Raw genomic sequence first — 26,108 nt, forward strand, 5'->3', positions numbered from 1 at the left:
AAGTTACAAAAAGCAACAGTGACCTTCTCCTTGGAGGCACAATGCCACCAAAAATGTATTACAAGTGCATAACATTCTGTGCTGAAGAGCACAACACTGGTATGGGTATCAAAGCAGCCGTTTAAGAGTCACAAGCTACGTATATGAAAGGTGCATCTGGACTCCTGTTTTGTTATTAACGGGCTTTGGAAACAGGCAATGGAAAACAGGTTGATGGAAATGAGATAACATCTTGCAATGCAAGGCTAGGGCTTTCATGTGAGCCTGAACCAAGGTTGAAGGACTTAAGGACTCGGAGAATTAATAAAAAAAACCTGGGTCTGATAATAAGCTGATTTATTACTAAACAGGAGCATAGGGCTCTCAACTCAAAGTGCACACATTCACACAAGCATGTATGTACCTAAATTCTATTGTCAGCTGCACATGCACATGGCATCAGTGTTTTTTCCTCAAAAAATTTGAGATCAGTAGCAAAATGTTTTCTGTATTGAAACTGGAAGCACAATTCACTCTATATGTCTATTTTATTTATATTACATAGCAACTTCTAAAGTACATTCAAAAGTTACATGCATGCAATGAACAATGCATTTTCTTGATCAGTTCCCTGAATGGTGGGCAGATATCTTTGCTACACTGCACAATAACCCAATTAATTTGGCCTCCCAGGATCCCACCCCTTTTCCTTGCTCAGACAAGGCTCAGGAATGAAATAGTGCTTTCCTGTGATGCATTCTGGGATTTCTTCATGTCCATCAGCTGTATAGTGCAGGCTGGGAATCCTACACTGCCCTTGCTTTCATCCTTTGGGCAATAGCCCATATATTGGCAGAGAAGGTAAAGGTAAAGGGACCCCTGACCATTAGGTATAGTTGTGACCGACTCTGGGGTTGTGGCGCTCATCTCACTTTATTGGCCGAGAGAGCCGGTGTACAGCTTCCGGGTCATGTGGCCAGCATGACTAAGCTGCTTCTGGCGAACCAGAGCAGCACACGGAAACACGGTTTATCTTCCCGCCTGAGTGGTAACTATTTCTCTACTTGCACTGCGTGCTTTCGAACTGCTAGTTTGGCAGGAGCAGGGACCGATCAATGGGAGCTCATCCCGTCATGGGGATTCAAACCGCTGACCTTCTGATTGCCAAGTCCCAGGCTCTGTGGTTTAACCCACAGCGCCACCCACATCCCTTATTGGCAGAGAAAGAGGGGAATAAATGCTGCACCCTGAAAACAGACTTATTAGGGAAGAATCCCCCTTGGAAACAGTGGAACTTAACATGTGCAGAGGACTGCAGTGGAAGACATTCTGTGTGGTCAAAAGTACGAGGCTTCTGTACAGTCAGCAGTCTGAAGGGCAGTAAAATGCTGTATGTACCACACAATTCAGGTTGAAAGAGTTTGTAATTTTAAGGTTTAAAATTGTCATTTCAAATGACAGGGCTCCGTTATAAAAAAACAAAGCAAAACACAACCTTTCAGTTTCTCTGACACAGAGAAGCAGAACCATTCATTGAGGTTAGAAACATGATTCATCCTCTCTCATTTGAAGTGCCACTTCACAAGGGGAACACTATGATTTGAAAGCTGGCAGAGAAGCAGACAAGGATCTTTTGGGTGGGCTGCAATTTAAGAAGCTCCCAAGTACTTGCATCAACATGTCAATGGGCACTGTCAGAAATAAATGGGCCTGTGCCAGAGCCATTTCAGAGGGGGCCAAAAAGAAAGAAGAGAGAAACCTACTCACCTTTTTTCATTTTGGCTAAAGCCAGCTGGCTCATGTTAAGAGCATGTGGAATCTCTCCTTCTGTACTTTGAATCTGCAGTAGGAATAAAATCAAAGCATTTTTTGAGTCATGCCCAACAGACAGTTATGCCCACTGATCAACATAACTAGCTACTTAGCTGATTCACAATCCAACGCAATCAAATTTGGCAATCCAAAGCAAACATTCATTGCTGTTTATCACTAGTATATCCCTTTCAGACTTCCTGCAGCAGAAAATAAGTATTTAAGCTGGAACATGCAGAACATGATATACGTGGAATAAAAAGACACCATATCAGTATTCCAGGGGGCAATTAAGGTTTTGGGTTTTTTTTAAAAAAGAGAAATGTTGTATAGAAAACACAATCATCTCCAAAAGAGCTTTTTGTTTTTAGGCAAGAATGTTTAAAAACAAAACAAACAACAACAAAAACAACAACAGGTAGCTGTGCTGGTTTATTGATGCAGTAACACAATATCATTATTTAGACCGAACAAAAATAATAAAGTTAATGACAGCTAGCTTGTGAATTTCACTAAAGTCTTCCCCAAACACTGTGTTTAAAAGGGTGGAGGGAGACATTGTTCATAAAGGGTATTGTAGAGGCCCTAGCTGCAAATCTTCTGGTCTTAAAACCACTAACATGTTGCAGAGGTTTCTACCATGCCTCTAAGTCTGCAAGCTACCTCCTTCTCTCTCTTTCCCCCAGTCCAAACCACATTAATACTGATCCTCAGAACAGTTCTGTGAAAGCTGAAAACTATCCCATTGCTTTAGGATTTTAGCGGATCCTAACTAATCTCCCCTTGATACAATTCCATATGTAGACTTTTTAATATTATTTGTACAGGTTCATAGATGAAGAATTGAGTATTCACACATAGCTCAGTGGGTTAGAGCAGGGGTCAGCAAACCTTTTCAGTCCACTGTCCCTTAGACCTTGGGGGGGGGGGGCGGGGTGGACTATATTTTGAAGAAGAAGAAAAAGAACGAATTCCTATGCCCCACAAATAACCCAGAGATGCATTTTAAATAAAAGGACATATTCTACTCATGTAAAAACACGCTGATTCCCGGACCATCCGCAGGCCAGATTTAGAAGGCGATTGGGCCGGATCCTGCCCCCGGGCCTTAGTTTGCCTACCCATGGGTTGCAGCGGTTCTCAACCTGTGGGTCCCCAGATGTTGTTAGACTACAACTGCCAGACCACTGGTCATGTTGGCTAGGAATGATGGGAGTTGTAGTTCAACAACATCTGGGGACCCACAGGTTGAGGAAGGCTGGGTTAGAGCATAGTGCTAACCATGCCAAGTTTGCAGGTTTGATCCCCATATGGGACAACTTCATATTCCTGCACTGCAGGGGGTTGGACTATATTAGTGTTTCCCAAATGCGGGTCTCCAGCTGTTTTTGGACTACTGTTCCCATCAGTGTTCAAAACTCCCATTGTTCTAGGTGCATGTTGCAACAGGGAATTTCATTAGTGTGAGCACTTTCTGAGCTCTGCGCTCAGTACTGTGCCTAAGATTTCAGATTAAAACTGCAGAGTGGAAGGAAAGGAGGACCCTTTTCTGCCTCCCCACTTCCAGCTACTCTCTGAAGACTGGAAAAGAGACCTCCTTAAGAATATTAGGGGGGTGGGCAGGGGAAGGACTAGGCCATGTGAAAAACGAACATAATATTTTAACTGCATTTCATTCATTTTCAGCTTTGTATTTTTGTTATAAAAAAAGCACACCTAGACATTCCATTGTCGTACCCATAACCTAAGTTTAAGGTGCCATTTAGCTCCCAGCTTTCATATCTCAGTTTCTAACACTGATTCCCATGATCCCTAACTGCTAGTCCTGCTAGCTAAGGATGATGGGAGTTGTAGTCCAAAAACAGCGGGAGACCCAAGTTTGGGAAACACTGGACTAGATGATCCCGAGGTTCCCTTGCAGCTCTATGATTTTATGATTCTATAACACCACATGGTAGGTTTATTACCAAAGTAATTAACGCCACAGGCAAGGCCTGACATCACCTCAAAACACCATCCAATGTCAGCTGTCAAATCATGACTAATCTGGCCAGTAGATTCAACCCAAAACATTTAAATAGGCAGCACTACAGGTTTCACAGCTCACATTTCCCTCTATAAAGTTCTATTTGGTGTCAGAGACTATGTTGCAAGGCAGGCTGGCCTGCTAGCAGGAATGGGGAGATGTAGCACAAAGCAGCTCCTTTGTTTAAACAGCAAGAAAGCTGCTCTAAATTAATTGCTAAATAAGCAGTTCTCATGCAACTTCCCACCACCCAGCAACAAAGAGAAACTAGACAGGAAAGGTTTTGTTCAAGGGGGGAAATGTCGCTTTTCTTGTTGCACAAAGCAAGAGAGCCACCTCATCGATAAAATTATATATAAAACCATCCCAGATGTAAGAATCAAATTAAAATTTCAAAATTAATTAAAAAAGAAACCACACCACCAGTTGCAATCAATCTAAAAGATGAATGTGACTACTATTTATTAGCATTCAACAGGTTTTGCAGGTGAAGTTAGCTTTGCCCCAAGGTAGAATGAAACTGCAGTCACCTCTGTTTAAATTCCCCTAGTTCTAGTGAGTTATTGCTAGCCATTGTTTGGAGAAAGCCTTGTAACCAGCTACAACACAGCTGCCAACTTTTTGGTGTGGCAACTGAGGGAATAATTATGCCTTTAAGCAAACACATCCTCCCCAACCCAAACAAGGAAGGAAGACATCCCACAAGCTAATCTAATCACCCCACACAAAGTGGCAATTGCCTCGATTGCGATAAGATTATTAATGTGCTCAACTGATTGGGAGATGCATATCATCACCAATGTGGTATACATCACAATTCTTGTTTAATTCATATAAGAATAGGATATTCAAGAGTGTGACTAGGAACGACACACTGAGTGTCAGCTTCATTCCATCTAGAGCAGTGTTTCCCAACCTTGGGCCTCCAGCTGTTTTTGAACTACAATTCCCATCATCCCTGACCACTGGTCTTGCTAGCTAGGGATGATGGGAGTTGTAGGCCAAAAACATCTGGAGGCCCAAGGTTGGGAAACACTGATCTAGAGTGTCAAACTGAAAGCACCCAATCCAAAGCAATGCAAAATGGAGACCAGTGGCTACGCTATAGCAAGGATAGGCAAATGTTTACTTTTCGAGGGCCATGCTCTCTCAGTGTTACTTTGTCAGGAGCCACATACTGATAAGTCAGTGGAGCCACAGTCAAAAGTAGCTGGGCTTTTCTTTCTCTTTAACCCTCCCTTTCCCCTCTGTTTCTCCCTCTCTTTGCCACCCACATGAAATTGCCTGTTCTGGTCTACAAAAGCTGAGGCTGCTGAAGAGGCCAGAGGCCATCTTGGCTGTAAGCCCAGGAAGACCTGCTCCCTGCCTTGTGGGCCTTTTCCACTTGGCCTGGGAAGGACTGACTCCAACTACAAAAGCTGAGGCTGCTGAACAGATTCTTGGGCTAGGGTGCTGTGGGGGGGGGGGTTGTGGGGAGGTATTTTGCATTTTTATTTTGGATCTTATTGTGATTTATGTGGAAATTGTTTGGTTTGGTTGCGAATTTGTAATGTTTTGTTTTTTTTTACAACTACTTTTGTTGTATATATATTTACATGTTGTAAGCAGCCTTGAGCATGGTTTAAACTGTGGAAAGACATCTATGTATGTATGTGTATGTATGTAAAATGTCTGAAGCTTTACCCCATGTTAACATTTTGCCAAAAGCTGTACTAGAAATAGCAGGTGCCAATTAGATGATGTAAAATTAACTGAGAGTCCTGTCCAAACAATTAGCATCCATGCCAAAACCATCTGCTATCCCCAAGTTTGCATATACATTGTTCATTCTAGCAATTTTCTCTTAACTACTCAAGCCCAGACTCTTGGGAGGGAGGGGGCCCCACCAAGAATAAACTTTTTTAAAAAAGGCCGGCCATCACACCCTCCCAGTCGAAATCTGCTCATTGCTTGCCAGAAAAACTGTATTGTCTAGTTTCGTCTAGACCCATTATGATGGCAAAGGTTACTCTATGCATGTGTTTGCAAGAAAACTACGTATCTGAGTGGCCTGCAAAGGCGCCTTAAGAGTGTAATCTTATCCGTGTCTGCTCAAGAAATAAGCACTACTGAATTCAGCCGTACTTACTCCCATTTAAGCACATATAAGATTGCAGCTTAGCAACAGCGCTACCTAAACACAAAAACATCTCTTCATTGTTAAAAAAGAACTCTGAAATCCAGGACACAGCAAACTATAAATAGCCATTCCTTAAATTACAGAGGTTATATGCAAACTGTAGACAAGCTGCGAATACAAAACTTTCTTCCGTTACATTTCATCTAAAGGTAGCAAACCCTGAACATTGTAACACGTTTAGTCTGTGAGAAAAGAACCTTCATATTTTGGAACATAGCTTTGCTAATCTTCATATGAAAAGGTTTAATACCAATTACTATTGTCTGGCAGAAGATTCTGGATTTTTCCAGAAGTGGGTGGATTCCCCACAACTTCCAAATCCCCAAATTTGAGCTTATGGTCAACATGGGTTTGGATAGCCTGTATAATTTGTTGTCACTAACAAACTTGTTATTTAAACATATCTGAATCAGTGCTTCAAGCTGCAACATCATTTTATTCACCAGCCATCATTTTATGTAATATGCGGTCATTCAGAGTGGCGTTTCTTGCTCCTGACTACTTCCCTCAAGTAAGCAGGGCAATAAAGTAACTGTGCCCATTGCAATAACCTCTGTGTCACACAATCGTCTCCAGTCACGTTCCCCAAAGTGATGCTGCCTATAAAACAAAGTGTGATCTTTAAATTACTAAGGCTGGTATTAAGAACTGCAAATATTTATGCCAACTTGTTTAAGTAAAAATCCATCTAGGTGAAGGCAGCTAGACTTGTTCTCTCCCTTCTCAAGCGGCCAGTCTCCACATTTCACAACTGACCAACTTTCAGACATTTCCTCAATTCCAAGATGTTCTTTGGTGATAAAACTGCTTGCTTTCTCTTTTCTCACACAACAAACTCTGACTTAATACTGGTTTATTAAAATAGAAACATTCAATATCAAAGGACTTCCTCTTAGGAAACCAGCGTATTTTCAAAATATCAAGCTGAGGCATTGTGTCCCTGTTATCACAGCTTAAAAAGAATGGATTAAATGCTATTGAAAGAAAACTGTTTGAGCTTTGTCCAAGGAAACAAAATGGGGGGTTTTTGTTTGCATTTTGTCATAATGCCATTCCCTCTCCCCACCCCACACCCCTGGAAGCCTAAAGGTCAGGAAACCTTGAATCTTACATCACTGCGCCAGCACAGCACACAAGACAAATTCCAGATGTGCCCCCAGCAGTGCCATTTAGTGAACCCACAGTGGGTTCACAGTTCTGGTGCAGGTCCTCACCAATTTTGTGGGTTTGCCATGGTGGCAGAAGACAATAGTAATGCCACTGAAATCTGTGATGGGCACCTGCCATTTTGACTTTTCCACCGTGCCCTGGCAGAACATGGCAGGAAGACCCCAACTCAAATATAGGTGGGTGGGTCTCTTCCAGGGCCCTGAATCCTGCCTGGAAGCTTTCTGACCATTCCACATGCTGGCACCAGCCCTGACACAGGGATTTGGGCCCAATTTGCCATGTCTAACTTGAAGGTGAAAAGAAGAAACATGTTCTTCCAAGCAGTTATTCTGAGGAACTGCACACAGAGGCAGCAGAACTGGCTGCCCCTAACAGAGGCTTCCTTGGAACAAGACACAAACCTCTTCTGGGAATGGGAGATTTGGGCTTGCAACAGCCTTTAATCATGTAATCTCACAGCGTAACAGGAACTCTCTTGTGGTTATACGGCAGCCTGGATGAGAACAGACTCCCCCAACCCGGCAGCCTCCCCCCCACCCCCCAAAATGCCTGAATCATAGCTCCAGTCATCTTCAGCAAGCATGGCCAGGGATGATCGGAGCTATAGTTCAAATCATCTGGAAAACACCAGGCTGGACTAGAACATCTAGACAGACGGACAAGGAATGCAGAAAGAGAAAGCTGCTGCACAAACGAGTCTCAAAATTCTACTCGTCTTCATAATTGACCACCACTTCTTTGCCAAGGCACACTGTTGCATAGGGCTGCCATAAGTTTGGGATTTCCCAGACATATCTGGGATATGTCCATCAAAAATAACATCCGGGTGGAATTTTTGAAAAGCGGTAAAAACCCGGGCGTATGGCAACCCATGCCAGAAGTGTCGATTTTTCAGCAAATCTCCTTAAAAATAGCAGAAAACTTTCAAATTTTGGGGAGATTTTGCAAACAAAAACAAAACCTCAACAACTTTGCCCAAAAAGGCTCAACAAACTTTTGTGTCCAGATTTTCACTTTTTGAAATATGCATTGCATTGCAAGCCAATAACCAGATCCAGCCACTTTTTCAACTTCACTGTGATCAGAGCCAAGTTCACAGTATGGCCCTCAGTCCTGCCACCCCATCTAATTAAAAACAACAACAGAATTCTATATAAATCTCAGTGTGCATCAGAGGCAGCCGTGGTGGAATTAAATCAGTGCCGCTGGGGCTAATGGCAAAATGCTAGAATAGTCAGGAAAGGCAAGGTGCAACTAGAGCAAGTAGAGAGCAGAAAGCTCTCTGCAGACAGGCAAGACCCAGGTGAGTGAATTTAGTTCACCCTCAATATTAGAAGTCCTTCCCCATTCCCAGAGCCTTGCAGTTTCAGCAGCCACACAAAGCAGTGCCTCTTTTTAAAGCCCCTCTTTGCAAACAAAATGAAGGTTAGAAACCTCTTCGCAAAAACAAACTCATTCCTGAATCTTCTAAGGAAAGTCACTTGAAAAAGCTGGACATCCAAGATTTGCAACCCTGGAAGAAAGCCTCTCCGACTGTAGCTGCACTGAAAATTCCCAGGGATATAATATGCTACATATCATTGTCTAGCACTAGTATCAGAATTTACACTGTGTTAGTGACAGGTTTACTTCAATGACATTTTTTTTAAAAAACCACCACAACACCACACATGCACATGCACACACGCAAAACAGCTTAATGCAGTTTCCTACAGAATCAAATACATCAAATACATATTGAAAAAGCTCATCTCACAAGCCTTTCTGCTACGGTCTGGCTTTTCGGAGGCGTTGCCTTGGTCTACTTGCTCCCGGTTGGGTACACTTAAGCTTCTTGTGTTCCCACCTTTCTATTTTTTCCTGGTGGCATTTTTGGAGGGGGAAGGACCAGATCATTTGTCATCACCCGCCCTTGCCTGGACCCCAGGATCAAAGCCCCACCAGCATTTGTACCCTGCAAACTTGCAACCGCCGCCCAATCCACCCCTCTGCGCCTCCTTAGCCAATATCAATATGGGACATAGACTTGAGAGAATCGTGATTGGCTGAGAGGGCAGAGGCCAGGGCTCCCGAGGAAACTTTGCCCTGACTCACTCCCACACTGGCTATCTTGACAGCAACAGACTTCCTAAAGGAGCCCCAGGATAGCACGGAAAAACCTGCAGGAATGTAAGCTTGCCATGCGATGCCTGACGAAAACATGCCAAAGCAATGCTTGGGAAGAGGCAGACCAGAAGGCCGCTGCGCACTCCCAGCTCACGCTCATTGTTTCATAAGCATTTTTAGAAACACAAATATTTTTTTTAAAAAGGAATTGCCTCATTCCTGTTGGGAAAAGCTGGATTTCCCACTCCTGTCGACTTATGCACCTCTAACCAGAATGCAGATGTTTATTTAGCAAGAATTTGTCATCATTTCAACACATCAGCTCTACTTAAGCTCGCTGGTGCTTCCTAGCAGTCATGATGGCTATATGCTACCTCTAGATCAAAGGAGCATACAAAACTGGGTAATGCTGGGTGATATCTGGTTTTCAAGATTGTGAGGTATCACCAGCTAAACATTGCAGTATACTGATATATCATGATATCTCAAAGAAGGATGGAGCTACGTGGAGGCATTGGCTGGCTTCACGGTTTTTCCCGCATCATGATTTTTGCCGGCACCTGCTCTTGTGATTCGCTGCCCCCCTGCAGGAGGCAGGGGAGAGCCGAGTCGGCAGAGTTAACACGGGCTGCAGGAATCGAGAGAAACACTAGCTGGCTTTACGGTTTTCCCCACCTTGTGATTTTTGCACAGCACACACACACCACGATTCACGACACATTGCCAGGTCAAAAATTACAAAACCAATATCACGGTATGGGCTTCAATCCGGTTTTGGATGATATATTGATATTTCGCTCAGCCCTAGCGTAGGGGACCAAGGAGGACTTTGCACAAATGCCTTTCCACTTACCTCTTCCATCTCAAACGAGTCCTTTTGCTGCAACAAGAGATTGGCGATGGATGGGTTGGCTATTGAAGCACAGGGCTGTTTATCCAACACGGGAGCAGGAGTTATTTGCAGTTCGGCGTTAACTTCGAGCCCAGAACTGGCTGGTGCTAGCGCATCGCTCTCGATACTACTGGATGTTGTAGCAGCAGCTTTCTCATCTGAATGATCAACCGAGTCCTTGCTTTCAGGAGGCACAGTACCATCTCCTTGCTTTGCATTCATGCCAGAAGAAATTCCTGAAGCATTGAGACCCTCAGCCGCAGTGGACTGGTTGCTTGGCGTCTCCTCTTTTACCGTAGCCAGCAGAGAAGCTTTGAAGTGTTTTGGTGTTTTGGGCTCATTTTTCGCCTCCGCTTCTTCAGCCCCACTTTCGGCTTTCCCCTTCTCAACTGGTGAGGTGGTAGGGCTGCCGGCCCCTTCTCCTGCCTGCGGGCTCCCGTACAGATTGAGTTTAGACAAGGTCTTGATGAAACGGCTCGCCGTGTTGCTCCGCGTCAGAGGAGGAGGGCTGGGTGCCTCTTTGCTGGAAGCGGTCGAATTCATGCTCCCAATTTTCTGCAGCGGAGTGCCAGAGACTTGGGAGTACAAGGAAGAGAATGCATTGGCCACCGTCGTGAGCACTTCAATTTGACGAAAGCGGCCTGGCAAAAGGACAAAAAAACAAAGAGATGACAAAGAGAACAATGGGAGGCATTGTAAGAGTCAATAATGAAGCTGCTTGGAACTTGCAAAGGTAAAAACAAACACATAGCAGGCGAAGAATTGCTAACCCTCAAATGTCTCTGTCAGAAAGTACCCACAGCCTTGGGCTTTTCCAAAATTCTATTTTTTAAAAAGCCAATCATTTTATTTTATTTTTAAGAACAGTTGTTTGTTGACCACAGATGACAGAGCATTTCATTTTCAAAATGTCATTTTGACTATTAGATGAAAAAGGAAAACACACACATACAAAATGTTACTGTGCCTTTCAAGTTACACAAACTATATATTTTGGTTGCATCTAGCAAAGTTCTGGTGAAATTTTTCAGGAGGCGAGAGAGGTCAGCATTGGCCCTTTTCACCACCTTTGCCCACCCAGGTCCCTCTCAAAGTGGTTTCATATTCTTTCCTCTGAATCCCACCATGCACCATCGCCACCACAATAATAATAATAGTAATAATAATTTTATTATTTATGTGCCACCTATATTACTGGGTAGCCCCAGCCACTCTGGGCGATTCCCAACAAAGTATTAAAAACACAATAAAATGTCAACCATTAAAAACTTTCCTGAACGGGGCTGCCTTCAGGTTTCTTCTAAAAGTCAGATAGTTGTTTATTTCCTTGACATCTGATAGGAGGGAGTTCTATGGGGGGGGGGGGGTGTCACTACCGAGAAGGCTCTCTGCCTGGTTCCCTATAGCTTCACATCTCACAGTGAGGGAACCTCCAGAAAGCCCTCGGTGCTGGACCTCAGTGTCCAGGTTGGACCATGGGGGTGGAGATGCTCCTTCAGGTATACAGGGCTGAGGCTGTTTAGGGCTTTAAAGGTCAACACCAACACTTTGAATTGTACTCAGAAACATACTGGAAGCCACTGTAGATCCTCTGCTCTGTCATCTGTGGTCAACTGCCTTCAAATAGCCACTATGTGTCACTATGGAATAGGGGTGAGGACCCAGTGATGGCCTTCCAGTTGTTATTTGGTTTCCCAGATATAAATCATTCAGCATTTTGTTAGGGAAGTCCATTTAGAGTCCATCTGCACTATACATTTAATGTAGTACCACACCACTTTAAATAGCTGCAGCTTCCCCCCCCCCCAAAAAAACCACATCATCATCATCATCATCATCATCATGGGAACTGTAGTTCATTAAGGGTGCTGAGAGTTGTTAGGCCTCCCATTTCCCTCACAAAGAACGACTGCTAAACCACTAGAAGTTTTTTGGGGGAAGGCTCCTATCAATACTGAACAAACTACAGCCCCTATGATTTAAAGTGGTGTGATCCTGCTTTAAATGTGTACTGTAGATGGGGCCCCAAGCACTCGCTCCTGAGGCCAACAACATGACGTCAGCAATTTTGAAACCATGCTCTTAATTTAGTATACATACTGGTCAATGCAAAATTCGGATTTTCCACTTCCATGCGCTGCAACTGGGCATTTAGAAACACTTTGATATCTATCCCCCTGGCAAAGGACGACGAATTGAAAAATCTCGATGGAATCTTAGAAGCAATATCTGGTTCATCACGGCCAAATCCAAGATTGTAGAGGACCTCTTCAGGATCTTCCTCATACAGTTCGAGGAGTTCAGATACACTAGACAAAAACAAAAACACCCCATAATTGCTTTCCACCCTTTTTCTTTCTTTCTTAGATATGATTTCCTCCTTTTGGACAAGTACAGTGGTACCTCGGTTTACGAACTTAATCCGTTCCGGAAGTCTGTTCTTAAACCAAAACCATTCTTAAACTGAGGTGTGCTTTCCCTAATGAGGCCTCCTGCCGCTGGTGCCCTTCCACTGTTTGGATTCCGTTCTTAGACTGAGGTAAAGTTCTCAAACCAAGACACTATTTCCAGTTTTGTGGAGTTTGTAAACCAAATCATTCTTAAACCGGACTGTTCTTAAACCGAGGTACCACTATACAAGCAAGAACTACATCCTGGTTAAACTGAAGTCCTCTGATTAAAACATATGTAGGCTACGGTTCTGAGGGACGCGGGTGGCGCTGTGGGTAAAAGCCTCAGCGCCTAGGGCTTGCCGATCGAAAGGTCGGCGGTTCGAATCCCCGCGGCGGGGTGCGCTCCCGCTGCTCGGTCCCAGCGCCTGCCAACCTAGCAGTTCGAAAGCACCCCCGGGTGCAAGTAGATAAATAGGGACCGCTTACCAGCGGGAAGGTAAACGGCGTTTCCGTGTGCTGCGCTGGCTCGCCAGATGCAGCTTTGTCACGCTGGCCACGTGACCCGGAAGTGTCTGCGGATAGCGCTGGCCCCTGGCCTCTTAAGTGAGATGGGCGCACAACCCTAGAGTCTGTCAAGAATGGCCCGTACGGGCAGGGGTACCTTTACCTTTACCTTTAGGCTACGGTTCTAAGCATTTCAAGGAGATGAAATTATTTTCTGGGAGTCTGCAAGGTTTACTTCCAAGAACATGTGTTGAGGAATGAGGAACTGGACCTGTCTGAGACCACAACCCTCTTCAGGTGTTTCAATAGTGAGCGCAAAAAATAAGAAGTTGCCATCGCCCTTCTGCACTTGTGGAGGCCGCCCACACATTTTGGAGCCCCGGTTTTCCTGGGTTCTAAAGTGCACAGGGAGCCTTCACAAATGCAGGAGGCTACTCACTCCAGACCTTAGCCTTCCACAAGTTGGAAGTTGGATGGGAAGAGTGCCTGGGGGAAGAGACAGAACTAGCATGCTCATCTGCACTGCCCGCCCGTGTTTTCTGAAGTCTTCATTGAACTGGAGGTGGCATTCGATAGCCATCTCCAGCTTGCTGACTTGAGAGGAACTTCAAGATCAAAGCAAAACTTGCTTTCAAGGAAATGTGTCTAGGCTTGGTATGTGAATTTAATGCTTCAGTCCCCAGTATACCATTTCAGTCTTGAGGGTTTTGAACATGCTTCTGAGACAAGTGCTATCTACCACCTCAAAAGCAAGTTTACAATGCAATCTTGGGCACATCTACTCAAAAGAACATCAGAGCAATGGAACCAATGCCCAGGGGTGAGGGTTATGTGACTACAGTTTCAACTCCAGATAATTCAACTTAACTGGTTTATGCTTTGGACAGCAGAAGTAGCCAAGGTACATAGCATTATCTAGTCTCCACTACAATAGATCTTGTAACTGGTTATGTAGTAGTTCTAGTGTGTGTTATGCTGTTCAAAACAATGCACATCTTTCTCATTGGTCCTTAGAAAAAATCCTATGGAAACACAGAAGTATAGCCAGGCTCATTCAGGTACAAATTGGGAGCTATTTCATCCTGTAAATGGGTGTGCAAGTGAAGGGGCCTAATCCAGCTTCCTGTCCCCAGGTACTTGGCCCCCACCCCACCTCTGACTCAGAGAGGGGGAAAGTGAGAGTAAGATGTAAAATGGGGAGTCAATGAGAGGTTCAACGTTCATCATCTATGGATGTAAAAAATCAGGTCTATTTGAAAAGAGCAGATACATGAACAACAAATATGGCTTCCCTTATCACATTTAGCATGTCCCACAGCTTATAAAACTCCAGGGAGGTGCTAGTTTGTGAATATACCTCAAAAAAGCAGAAAGCAGGCACTCAGGCCATCAACAGATAACATAGCTTGGTGATTTTTATTGGCAGAATAGGGGGAAAAGAAGAAATTCCATTGAGCTATTAAAAGATTGACAGTGCCAGAGCCCAGCTCTGCAGAGACATTATCTCGGGAGCCCAGATGCATTATGGGGAATTAAAAATGGGAAGCCACCCAGGTTCCAGCACTGAGAAGTACAAGAGGCCGGGTTGACTATAGCCAGCATTTTATAGATAGTGGGCCCAACCTAATGTCAGGTCTGTACCTACCCCCAGTCCCTGGGTTATCAATACTGCTTACCTTGAAACGGTTGCACTGCTTTTCCCCGAGCCAGTGGAATTCATACTTCTCCCCTTCTGATGAAACTGCAGCCTCTTGTCCTTTGCCAACATGCCGTTACTGACAACACAAATGAATCAGGCATTGAAAGAACAGCATAGCTTCCTTCCTCTTTCAAGAACACTCCAAAAATCCAATAGTGTACCATTTCTCTTTTCTTAAGAATGCACGCCCTTCACTTAAAGCAGACAGCTGCAACATTCATACCTCAAGGATCAGAACTCCAAAACAAAACAACAACCCTCATTCTCATCTCTGAGTTTCTGCTGTCTCCATTGTTGGAAGAAGACGAAACCACCCCTAAAGCTTTTACACTGTTCCGGGATATTGCTGAATTCAACTTCTTTTCGAAAACAACAACAAAATTGTATTTTGAAATACAGAACAAAAGGGAAAAAAGGAAGGGGGTGCATTGCACTACAATATCACCCACTGAAACAAAAAAACAACAAAAAAAAAAAACCAAATGACTAACTAATTAACTGTCTTCAGTATATTATGGGTAAGCTGATGAGACAATAAGCATAAACTGACCTGTGGAAAACCTCACAAACTCCTGAAAGAGTCTGGATGTGTAAGTTAAGAAGGGGGGGAAATGCTCATCTGTATTTTATGTGATCAAAACCTTCTTTATATTCAATATAGAAGTATTCTATGCTGCACTTATGTCTCCTTCCAGCTACTGAATTCAACTGACTGCTTCACATGACGAACGGGACGCCTCCAGTAAGTAATGTAATCATGGCACAAACCTCATCTTTAAACCAGACCTTAAAGAAACTCTGTGTTTTTATATTTGGCAGCAAGAGCCCTGTGCCTGTAGGGATCTGGGCCACTGCTGGGGTTTTTGAATTAAGATCACTGGATTTCAGTTTATTTTGCTTTAAATTCTGATATTTACTTAATTCAGATTCCAGAAACATTTCCCACAATAAAGGACCTCCTTCAGTAACAACCCATTAGAATTTTTTAATGTTTTATATAGATTGCCTGGTAGCTTATCCCCACGCCAGACATGACTCCCAAACCAAAAGTGTGAATATTCACCAGATTTCCATTTGCTCGCCGGTTTGATGCAGTTGATTAGCTAAAGGAGAAAGACAGGAAAAATAAATTGTTGGCACCATATGCAGTCACCCAAAGAACAATAGCCACTTGATAGGCAGTGACAAATTATGCTGTAGTTTTTTCCCCACCATATATGCTATGAACACATCTTGTGTAACATCTGCAGTAGACTATACAAATCAGGTTAGAATTAGGAGCATGGCGGTTGCACACGAGCCTTTTCCAAGACCAATTTAAGACTATGCTCAATACCAATGTATATACCAATGTATGAGATAGCAGCAGCAGCTCTTTATATGCAAGATACAAGTGAGCAGGGGTACAAGAGAGCCCATAAACCTAGGAGATTCCTGGGCACAGTATATTGAGGATGACAGGTTGCCTTAAATTCAATTGTCACTTCCTGCATGGTTCAGATCTGCTCTGCATAACTCTCAACCTCCACAATAGCAAAAGCTTCCATTAGTCCGCTTAACACATGACACCTACAGAGCCACTGGATCTTGGGTACAAAATGTCAGCTGTGGGAAGCAGCTGCCATCCCTGCCTATGGTACAGCTATTCTTCTTCCCATCACCCTCCTGTGACAGCATCCAATCAAACATAATTTTGTGTAATCATTTGCACAGGTGAACACACAAAATCTGCAAAAAAACCCACAAGCAACCAACCCCAAACCCTAGACTTAACCAATGTCAACAATGAGATGAACATACATATCTGATTTTTGAGTTCAGAGATTGTAAAAAAAAGGCGAAAGATTTATACGATCTGAAGAGAAACCAGAGTATGAGTTCAGAGATTGATCTGTAGCTATACCAACAGACCTTTAAAAGGACTTTTCATGTTTTTCCAATCATCCTCTTTCTCTCTATTTGTCAACCAATGTAGCCCATTGTAGTTTGACTAGGACAGGGATGAAGAACCTATCGACTTGAGATGTCCTTGGACTTTGACTCAAAGCAATCTCAATGCTCACATATGAGTGCTGTAGTTTAGCAAATCCTGCACTACACACGGTTTTGCTTTTAACAAGCTGCTTGATTTTGATTTGAGGAGTGGGGAACAAGCATGCATATTAACACCACACCTACCTTCTGCTCCCAGGGATAAATCATCTTCAAAGCTTCCTCCGTTTCTCACCAGCATGCCTGAAAAGATGTCAGTTTGACGTGATCAACATCTAGCGTTGTGGTTTCCCCTTCCACTTATCTGGATTGCCCACTTAAAACCAGAGCACCAAATGACAGCCATGCATATAAAATCCTTGTTCTTGAAAGCCAAATTTGAGCTCTCCAAGCTCAAATCTGGGGACCTGACCTGTCTGCTTCAAGGTAAGATATATTGTTATTTTCAATGCAGAGAGCAGGTCTTACAACAGACACAAAAGATGCATTAAGGTAACTTCCATAGAGCTCCATGCCCAAGCTAAAGAAAATGGCCATTTCAGAGCCATGAGTACTACACACCTTTGGTTACAGCTGCACCGCATATAACACAGAATGCATCTTAAGCGAGCCTGCAGGTCTCTTACCAAGGAGTCTCAAGCCAAGGAAACGTCCTGGATCAAACATTCCCTGTCTCCCTTGCGCATTGAAAGAAAGGAGCTGCAACTACTGAAAGGGCTTCGGAGCTGCCCTGTTGCTACCTGCAGCGTCTTGTTGTACTTTGAACTTTTGCATTCTGGTTTGCGCAAGTGGTAACTTTTCAGGTGTGGCAAGTTTGGTCGGAGCAAGCCAACAGAGATTGCGCTGAAAGGGGTTGACCTACTTCTCAGTGTAATACTTAACAATATTCATTCTCTGCCTTTCTCTCTCTCTCTCTCTCTCTTTCTCTCTCTCTCACACAAACAGCACAGCTTATCTTTATCACAAGAGAAATATTGCTTAAGAGTTCCTTCAGTTTAAAAAAATTGCAGATCCATTTGTCTCCTCTGCTTTCAGGCTTGCAGAAGCCCGCTCAACAACTTCTAACACCGTCAGCTCAAACCTGCATTTGAATTAGGATTTTTTTTTTTTTGTCTAATGAACAAGCAGGAAAACAGAAATGCACTTAAAAGGCCTCAGATCCTTACCCTTTAGAACTGTGTTGCTCTGCTCATCCAGGGAGGCTCCCAATGGCGTTCTGAAACCACAGAAGAGATTAAAACATGCATGGCTGTCTTTTAAAAGTTGCTTCTTCATGTCCTTCCTTAAAGCCAAACTTCTTTCACATCCGTCCCCTCCTCTTCCCGAAAATGTGCGCTCACACACACACACAAACACACACACACACAAACTTGCAAAGCAAGCTTTGAGGAAACCAGCCCCTAACCAGGCACCAGTTTGTGAAAAGGCTGTTTAATCAAATTGATACAGCTGCCAACTTAACAGACTGCTCCGATGCAGGAAGTAAGCTCTGTGGGACTTTATTCCCAAATGACTGAGCATAAGATTGTCCGTGCTGCCGTAAGTGTACATGAACATTAATGTGATTAATTAGTCTGTCAAAAGAAAAAGGGAAAAAAAATTACTTTATTATAATCTTTAGCATTAATGCGTGAGTAAAGGAGACAGACCTACAGCACTATACTTAATTGAAATTCATTCTGCACTTTAAACATTTCTCATCCATATAGCCAATGCTAAAAGTATGGGCATAATAGCCCCCTCCTCTCCCACAAACATACATACATTTCTGCTTGGCTAAAAGCAGAGTACGATCTATGATTGCTTCAGACACTCTCTTTTTATCTTCTCTCAGCCCAATTTAGGCTGCAATCTGAAACCACTTTAGCGCGAGTTTAAAGTCCCACTGATCTTTGTGGGATGGGCTGCCAAGGAAATACTTACAGTATTTCACAGTATCATTACATGCTGTTTGTAGAGCTTCCAGCTGCCTGCCAAAAGGTTATGCCAGGACTTCTTTAAAAACTCGAAAGCAACGCAACCAGCTGTAGGCACCCAGGATCTCACACTCTGCTGCTCCAACAGCCCTGCTGTAGCACACAATTTTTTACTTTAGACCCACAAACAGTAGGGTAGGTGAGAAAATGCAACAGCTGTACCCTCATCCTTTTAAAGGGGCAGGTACAATTTCAGGGTCGGGTTATTAGCACCAACCTCTGACCATTTGGGGCTTTCACAGCTGGAGTACTGGCCAGCTTCTTTCTCTGCAAAACCCCACCACCACCTCTGATAAATCTTGGAACACTTGTATATCAAAGGGTGAAGGTTCAGAGGAAGGAGGAAGACTTTCCTCTGCTAAACATTTTCAAGTGATGGCCTTTCAAATGCTTGGGTTTAAACAACTGTGCTTATTGTTTACACCACGGGCTTTTAATGGCCCTTTTAAAATTCTTCTCCTCTGCTTCAGGCCACTTCTGAGCATCTCGCTGTGCTCCCAGATCCTTTCAAGGCTGTTGCCAACGATACACACATCAGCAGTAAATGAACAGCAAAGCTGGCGCTGCAAGAGCTAACCCTTCACCTCTATAGCCGATTAACAGCTACCAGTGAAACAGCTTCGTCAAGGCAGCCCCGCCACTTGCATTTTCTACATACAAGACGTCATGGCAATTTAGCCCACTACAGCGATAGCCTGGGAGGGGAAGGGAGATGCTTGTGTTTGAACATAGGGCAACGGATCCGCACAACGTATGAAGCCCTTTGGGATGCAACTGAAGAGCAAAGTGGGACAGTTGGAAAGAAACTATTTTGCGGCAGCAAGACCTCCTGAGATGGCTGAGTCTGTTTGGAAGTGTACGATAATGCTAAACAGGAAGCTTGGATTCTGGACGGAGGCCGCAGATATCTTGTATGCATTCAAAAGAATTCGTCAGGCAGGCACAGGAAAGAAAGAATGGAGAAAAAGACTTCCTTTGCAGTTGGGTTAAGCAAGTGGCAGCGGTGGGGAGGCGATTGCAAAATGGAAACACAGCTAAAAATGAAAACTACAATAAGGGGCCAGCACGTCTTCAACACTACAGTCCTCAAGATCTCCTATACCATATTTATCTGACATGCAGAGATCTTGTTTGATGATGTTGTGCTGGCACAACAGGTGTTATACTGGAGGAGGGGCAGAAGGCAGACCAGGGTCTCCTAGTAGATTTCTAAAGGATTTTCAGTAGGTTGTCATGGATTTCTGACTCCCAACTGTCTAACAATTAAGGTAAAGGAACCCCTGACCATTAGGTCCAGTCGTGACCGACTCTGGGGTTGCGGCGCTCATCTCGCTTTATTGGCCAAGGGAGCCGGCGTACAGCTTCCGGGTCATGTGGCCAGCATGACTTAAGTCGCTTCTGGCGAGCCAGAGCAGCGCACGGAAACGCCGTTTACCTTCCTGCCGGAGTGGTACCTATTTATCTACTTGCACTTTGACGTGCTTTCGAACTACTAGGTTGGCAGGAGCAGGGACCGAGCAACGGGAGCTCACCCCGTCGCAGGGATTCGAACCGCCGACCTTCTGATCGGCAAGTCCTAGGCTCTGTGGTTTAACCCACAGAGCCACCCGCGTTCCCCCGTCTAACAATAGCAGCAGCAAAAAGGCAGACCCCTCCCTATCCTGAATTAGGCTGCTGAAACAAAGGAAGCATTGGGGGGGGGGGGAGGAACCCAGAATGGATCTTTATCCTGGACTCTGCTAAGAGGTACCCTGCCTTTAATTCTCAGTGTTGTCCTCAGTCACTATTCTGCACTGAGGTCTGGTTCCAGTAAAAAAAAATTAAATAAAAATTAGATCCCATAAGCCTAAAGTTTTCCCATCCCTAATATACACTAACTAGCAGACACAGGCAGTAAGAGCAAAACCATGAGCTTCTGTTGACAGAGATGTTTCTCACTAGCTTTTCAGAGTGCTAGAGGTCTCTCCAGCTACCATATCTGCAGAGCTTTGACAATACACAATGTCTAAATGTCACAATTTCCCATCCATAAAATGGGGACAGCCACAATGCACCATTTAGGTTTCATGGAAACAAATTAGAATCCAAAAACCTTGAAGTCTTTCGCTCATGAGAATAGCTGTACAAAATATTGCTCTGTTCTAAATAGCTCACACACAAAAAAGCAAACCAGCCAAGGTTGTGCGAAAAGAAAATCCCTGTCTAGCCAGCTTATCAACTTATTCTAGCCATTTTAGTGCCTCTTTGCTTTCCTTGAAGCTCCATCTTCCAAACAGCCTTGGAAACATCCTAGCCCTCAAGGGAATGCATACCAAAGCAGCTCACTTGTGGCATATGAACTATGTGGGGGAGACGAGAATGAGTGAATATGAACCTTGTGGAGGAGATGTGGGAGAGTGAGGACACCCATCTCATTCCATTTGCAATCTTCATTTGCACGCTATAGCTGCCACAGGGGAAGAGTGAAACTACCATATTTTTCGCTCTATAAGACGCACCTGACCGTAAGACACACCTAGTTTTTAGAGGAGGAAAACAAGAAAGCAACGCAAAGCCTCTTGAGCGAAGAGGCAGGAGCACTCCCACTGCACTCAAGAGGCTTTGCGTGGCTATCCCCGAAGCCTGAAGAGCAAGAGGGATCGCTGCGCACTGATCCCTCTTGCTCTTCTGGCTTCGGGGATAGCTGCGCAGCCTCTTCAGGGCAGCGGGATGGAGGCTCCCCGCGGCCCTGAAGAGGCTGTGTGCAGCTAAGCCAGAAGCTAGAACAGCGAGAGGGAGCACTGTGCAGTGATCCCTCTTGCTGTTCTGGCTTCAGCGATAGCTGCGCAGCCTGCATTCGCTCCATAAGACGCACACACATTTCCCCTTACTTTTTAGGAGGGGGAAAGTGCGTCTTATAGAGCGAAAAATACGGTACTTGCATGGTGAACAGCTGAACAGCTACAAGGCAGGCAAAGGTAACCAAGTCCTCCTTTCATCATCACCACATCTCCACTGCAGGGAGACAGGAACATTTCTAGCTGTTAAACAGCTCCAAAAAGGAAAGCCCACCATGACCACCAGCCTCTTCAAGCCCTTCTGTTTCAAAAAGCTCTAGAAAGGAGTGTGCCCCAGTGCGTCTCTTTTTAAATGAAAGAAGGCATCAAACTCAGGAGGGTCACCCAAGCAATACATCAAAGCAGCACATTTCCAGAAAGGTAACTCATCTACCAGACTCCAGTTAAGACGTCAAATCTGTTCTCTCTTCTCAGGCATTTTGCAAACTCCCTATCAATCAAACCAAAAGGGGCTTTCTTCTCCCCCACCTTGTGGCAATGAATATTCTCCTTACAGAGTGATGTTTACCCCAAAGTAGGTATTGCCCTGTTTTTGTGGCCAACCAAAAGTGACTGGGGGAAAGCCAACCCCTGGGATCTGAGGGCGCCTCACACACAAACAAGGAAATCCTCTACCCTAAGCTTAAGCTGATTCTTATTGTCTGAACTTGAGTGTGTGTGCTGTTTATTTTTAAAAGAATTAGTCTTTCCCTGCTGGCTAAATACTGCCCGCTTACATTTCAGGGGCGACGTTTTTGCACAACATCCCAGAAAAGAAGTTCCTTGTAAAACCACCAGCCTTTTCCCAATTTTCTGGAAAGATGACTTTTCAAACTGTTGGCGGTCTACAACAGCAGTACATATTTAGGAAACAAGAACAAAAAAAGGGTGTGTGCCCAGCCCAGATATCAATACAAGGAAGTACATTGTAAATGTATTTATTCAATTTTTTTGAAAAATTTCTCAGATTTCTCACAGAAAAACAGCAGTGTAATTCCCAAACTAACCTCCTTATGGAAGGAGTGAGGAATCTGGCGCCCTCTCATCACTGCTGACTATTGGCCATGCTGACTGAATGATCTGAATGGCCACAGGTTGCTCACACCTGCATTACGGAGTCACTGGCTCCCATTCACTTCACACAGCATTATTTTTCTAGAAAAAGAGGTGCCAGAACTCCCCATGAACACCCTCTTATAATGGCAATGGCATCCACCTGAGAGGTGCTGAAACCGGGTTCTGGCAAGTTCCGGCTGAAAAAAGGCCCTGACTTCACTGATACCTGCTTGAACAAGAGCACCACAGATGATGCAAAACAGAAAACTTGGGCTTTGGAACACCCATGCAAACCGTAGAACAATTCACAGATTTGTGTGTTTGTTAAAGACTCCTACAGGGATAAGATTTCTTTAAATAAGCGAACACCCCCACCTTCTCTTTACCTCAGCAGCCAAAGACAAGCAGAGCAAACCTATCAAGACTGTCCATCTTTTGGCACAGTTGTAGCTTCAAACGCCAAGGATGTAACTAGGATGGGTAGCATTTGGTGGGAAAGGCAAGGTGCAAATTTCAGAAATCAACTGGATGATTTAATGCAATGCTACGTTGGTTTACTTGGAAGCATGTCAATGTTAGAAACTCATATATATAAGCTAGGCGCCAAATGGCTCCTTAAACAGGGTTACAGTTGCCAAAACAGAATTCCTAGTTGCTATTTTTTGGCCAGAAGGCTCAAAAGTTGTATTTTAACATGCAAGTTTTTGGTTCCTGAAATTCATTCTGATTGTGAAGATAAAATATAATGGATAGAATTCTACAGGATGTGTTCAGTGGCAAAGCTGCATGCTCTGGGGGAAGAGAGCAGGCGGGGGCGTGGCTGGTGCCCCCGGGGGCGTGGTGCACATTCTGGGGGCGTGGCATGCCACCCACAGGGGTGTGGCACGTATCCCAGGGGCATGGTATGCCACCTGTGAGGGCATGGTGTGCGTTCTGGGGGCGTGACACGCTGCCTGTGGGAGCATGGTGCCCGGCACATGGGGGTGCTCAGTGCATGTCCGGGGGGCTGCTGCGATGGCACCCTACCGGAATAGTGGTGCCGGGGGCAGTCTGCTCCCTCCACACACCCGTTCCGCCAGTAGATGTGTTGCTAGAGTGTTAAGGCAATCAAGATCCAAGGATCCCCAGACATGCACCTCCAGAAGGTGGAGACGTCAGGCACCATTCTGGAGCCCAGGCATCTTCACCTGGGTTGTAAGTGGCCGATAAAGGTAAAGGGACCCCTGACCATTAGGTCCAGTCGTGGCCGACTCTGGGGTTGCGGCACTCATCTCGCTTTATTGGCCGAGGGAGCCAGCCTACAGTTTCCGGGTCATGTGGCCAGCATGACTAAGCCACTTCTGGCGAACCAGAGCAGCGTACGAAAACGCCATTTACCTTTGCGCCGGAGCAGTACCTATTTATCTACTTGCACTCTGACGTGCTTTCGAACTGCTAGGTTGGCAGGAGCAGGGACCGAGCAACGGGAGCTCACCCCGTCGCGGGGATTCAAACCACCGACCTTCTGATCGGCAAGTCCTAGGCTCTGTAGTTTAACCGATAGCCAGGTGCAAAATGCACCTGGTAAATTTTGAATGCTGTGCATGCCCCCTGGGACTTACACCTAAGCAAGTGGACACATGACAGCCACCTTAACCGTGCTTCAAATTCCAAGGGAATAAATGAGATTTAAGAATGCTAAATTTCAGCGGGTTGGACCCCCTCAACCTTGTAAACACACGATTGCCTTGATTTAGCTAAACTAACAGCTCAGTCCTATATAGCGTTACATTATACAAGCCAATTGACACCAGGAGGTTGACATGTAGCTAACTCTGCACAAGAGCACACCGTACTATTTTTTTAAAACTGGACATTAGCAGTAGTGACACACCACAGATGGGCTGTTGCAATACTAAAATGCATTTACATTTAAAATGCATTTACATTTACCACAACACTGGAGTCCCAGTCCTAAAATGCTCAAATCCGTTATCTCTGGGTTCCTACATCCATCTGAGGATCTTTAGCGCAAAGTCCTAAAACAGATAGAAGTTACTTTACAAGTTAAAACTCGTCCAGTCATGATCAACATTTCTCAAGAGGAAAAAGATTTAGACTAGGGAATCCCCCACACACAACCCAGAGTCATTCAGAAGACTTAAAATAAGTGTTGAAAAATGGCAAGATGTTAAATATAGAATTGCAAGTTCCACCCCACCATTTGCAGGCCCTTGCTCCACGACGGGCAAAAGTGTGTCAGGCAATGTTTTCCACTCCCCTTGGCTCCTTTTGTGCTGAGGAATCTAAACATGTTGAACTTCTACCTGTCATGCAGCTGTTCAAAGAAGCCCACACAACTTGCAGCCCACCCAGTGTGCGTTTTGACTTGCCAAGTGCTCAACAACTGCCTTTTTTCTTTTCTTTTTTTTCTGCAGTCAGTCCAAAAAGCAGGAAAAACAGGTTTATCAAACCCCTGGAAGGCCAACACATAGATGATTACGTTGGCCCGAAAGGTCACAATTTGGGTAGGTAGGATGGAAGCCCAACTCAAAACACAGAAACAAAGAGCGAGAAGCCCTCTTTCAAAATATAAAGGCAAGAGTGGTTACAGTGACCAGATGCAAAAGAACAAGTCTCGTTACGCAAGAGACATTTCAGAGTGCTTAGTCTCTCTCACCCCTGCATGGCAAGCTATGCTATCCTCCACAGGCATCTAGCCAGTCTACCAACAGGTCTCCTGTAACAGGGCCCGGGGGAGGGCAGCCTAATCCTATGAGCGTTTACTCAGAAGTTCCATTGGGTTCAAAGCGACCAACTGCCAAGCATGGGTACACAGGGCAGACACTGCCTGGGCTGTCTCACTACTGTGCAGATCTCTCATGCCCTTGGTGCAATAAGAGTGCATAGAATCATAGAGTTGAAAGGGACCCCGAGGGTCATCTAGTTCAACCCGCTGCAATACAGGAAACTCAGCTAAATCATCCATGAAGGAGAGTCCACCACCTCTCGTGGGGGCCTGTTCCACTGCTCAACAGCTTTTACTGTCAGAAAGTTTTTCCAAATGTTTCGTCAGAATCTCCTTTCTTGCAACTTGAAGCCATTGGGTTGAGTCCTACGTCCAGAGCAGGAGAAAACAAGCATGCACCCTCCTCCATGTGACAGCCCTTAAGATATTGGAAGATGGGTATCGTGCCTCCTTTCAGTCTCCTCTTTTCCCGGCTAAACATACCCAGCTCCTCATAAGGCTTGGTTTCCAGTCCCTTGATCATCTTGGTTGCCTTCCTCTGCACATGTTCCAGCTTGTCTACATCCTTCTTAAACTATGGTGCCCAGAATTGGACACAGTATTCCAAGTGTGGTCCCATGTACTGCTAGCAAGCCAGGTGTCCCCCCCGCCCCCACATCCTGCATTTGTGCATCTCGTTCTTCCTGCCCAAGTACAGAACCTTACATTTGTTCCTATTGAAATTCATTTTGTTAGATTGTGCCCAGTTCTCCAATCTGTGAAGGTCATTTTGAATTCTGA

The 26,108-nt window shown here is 44.7% G+C and overlaps 1 protein-coding gene across 5 annotated transcripts in view; it reads right to left on the minus strand.

Moving 5' to 3' along the window:
* The window catches only part of ITPRID2 (ITPR interacting domain containing 2), a 65,876-nt gene that overhangs the window by 23,262 nt on the left and 16,506 nt on the right, over positions 1 to 26,108 (minus strand). For 4 of the 5 annotated variants that reach the window (XM_079976193.1, XM_079976192.1, XM_079976194.1 and 1 more), the window contains 7 exons: positions 17,919 to 17,968; positions 16,939 to 16,995; positions 15,824 to 15,863; positions 14,738 to 14,836; positions 12,265 to 12,473; positions 10,126 to 10,805; positions 1,747 to 1,819 (listed from right to left, as the gene is read on the minus strand). In XM_079976193.1, the coding sequence (XP_079832319.1) occupies positions 1,747 to 1,819; positions 10,126 to 10,805; positions 12,265 to 12,473; positions 14,738 to 14,836; positions 15,824 to 15,863; positions 16,939 to 16,995; positions 17,919 to 17,968 (1,208 nt within the window). Of the gene's footprint in view, positions 1 to 1,746; positions 1,820 to 10,125; positions 10,806 to 12,264; positions 12,474 to 14,737; positions 14,837 to 15,823; positions 15,864 to 16,938; positions 16,996 to 17,378; positions 17,483 to 17,918; positions 17,969 to 26,108 lie in introns of those variants that run through there. The other variant, XM_079976195.1, reaches the window with a different exon arrangement.

The sequence above is a fragment of the Podarcis cretensis genome (genome assembly GCF_951804945.1).
Source record: "Podarcis cretensis genome assembly, chromosome: 1".
Taxonomy (NCBI): domain Eukaryota; kingdom Metazoa; phylum Chordata; class Lepidosauria; order Squamata; family Lacertidae; genus Podarcis; species Podarcis cretensis.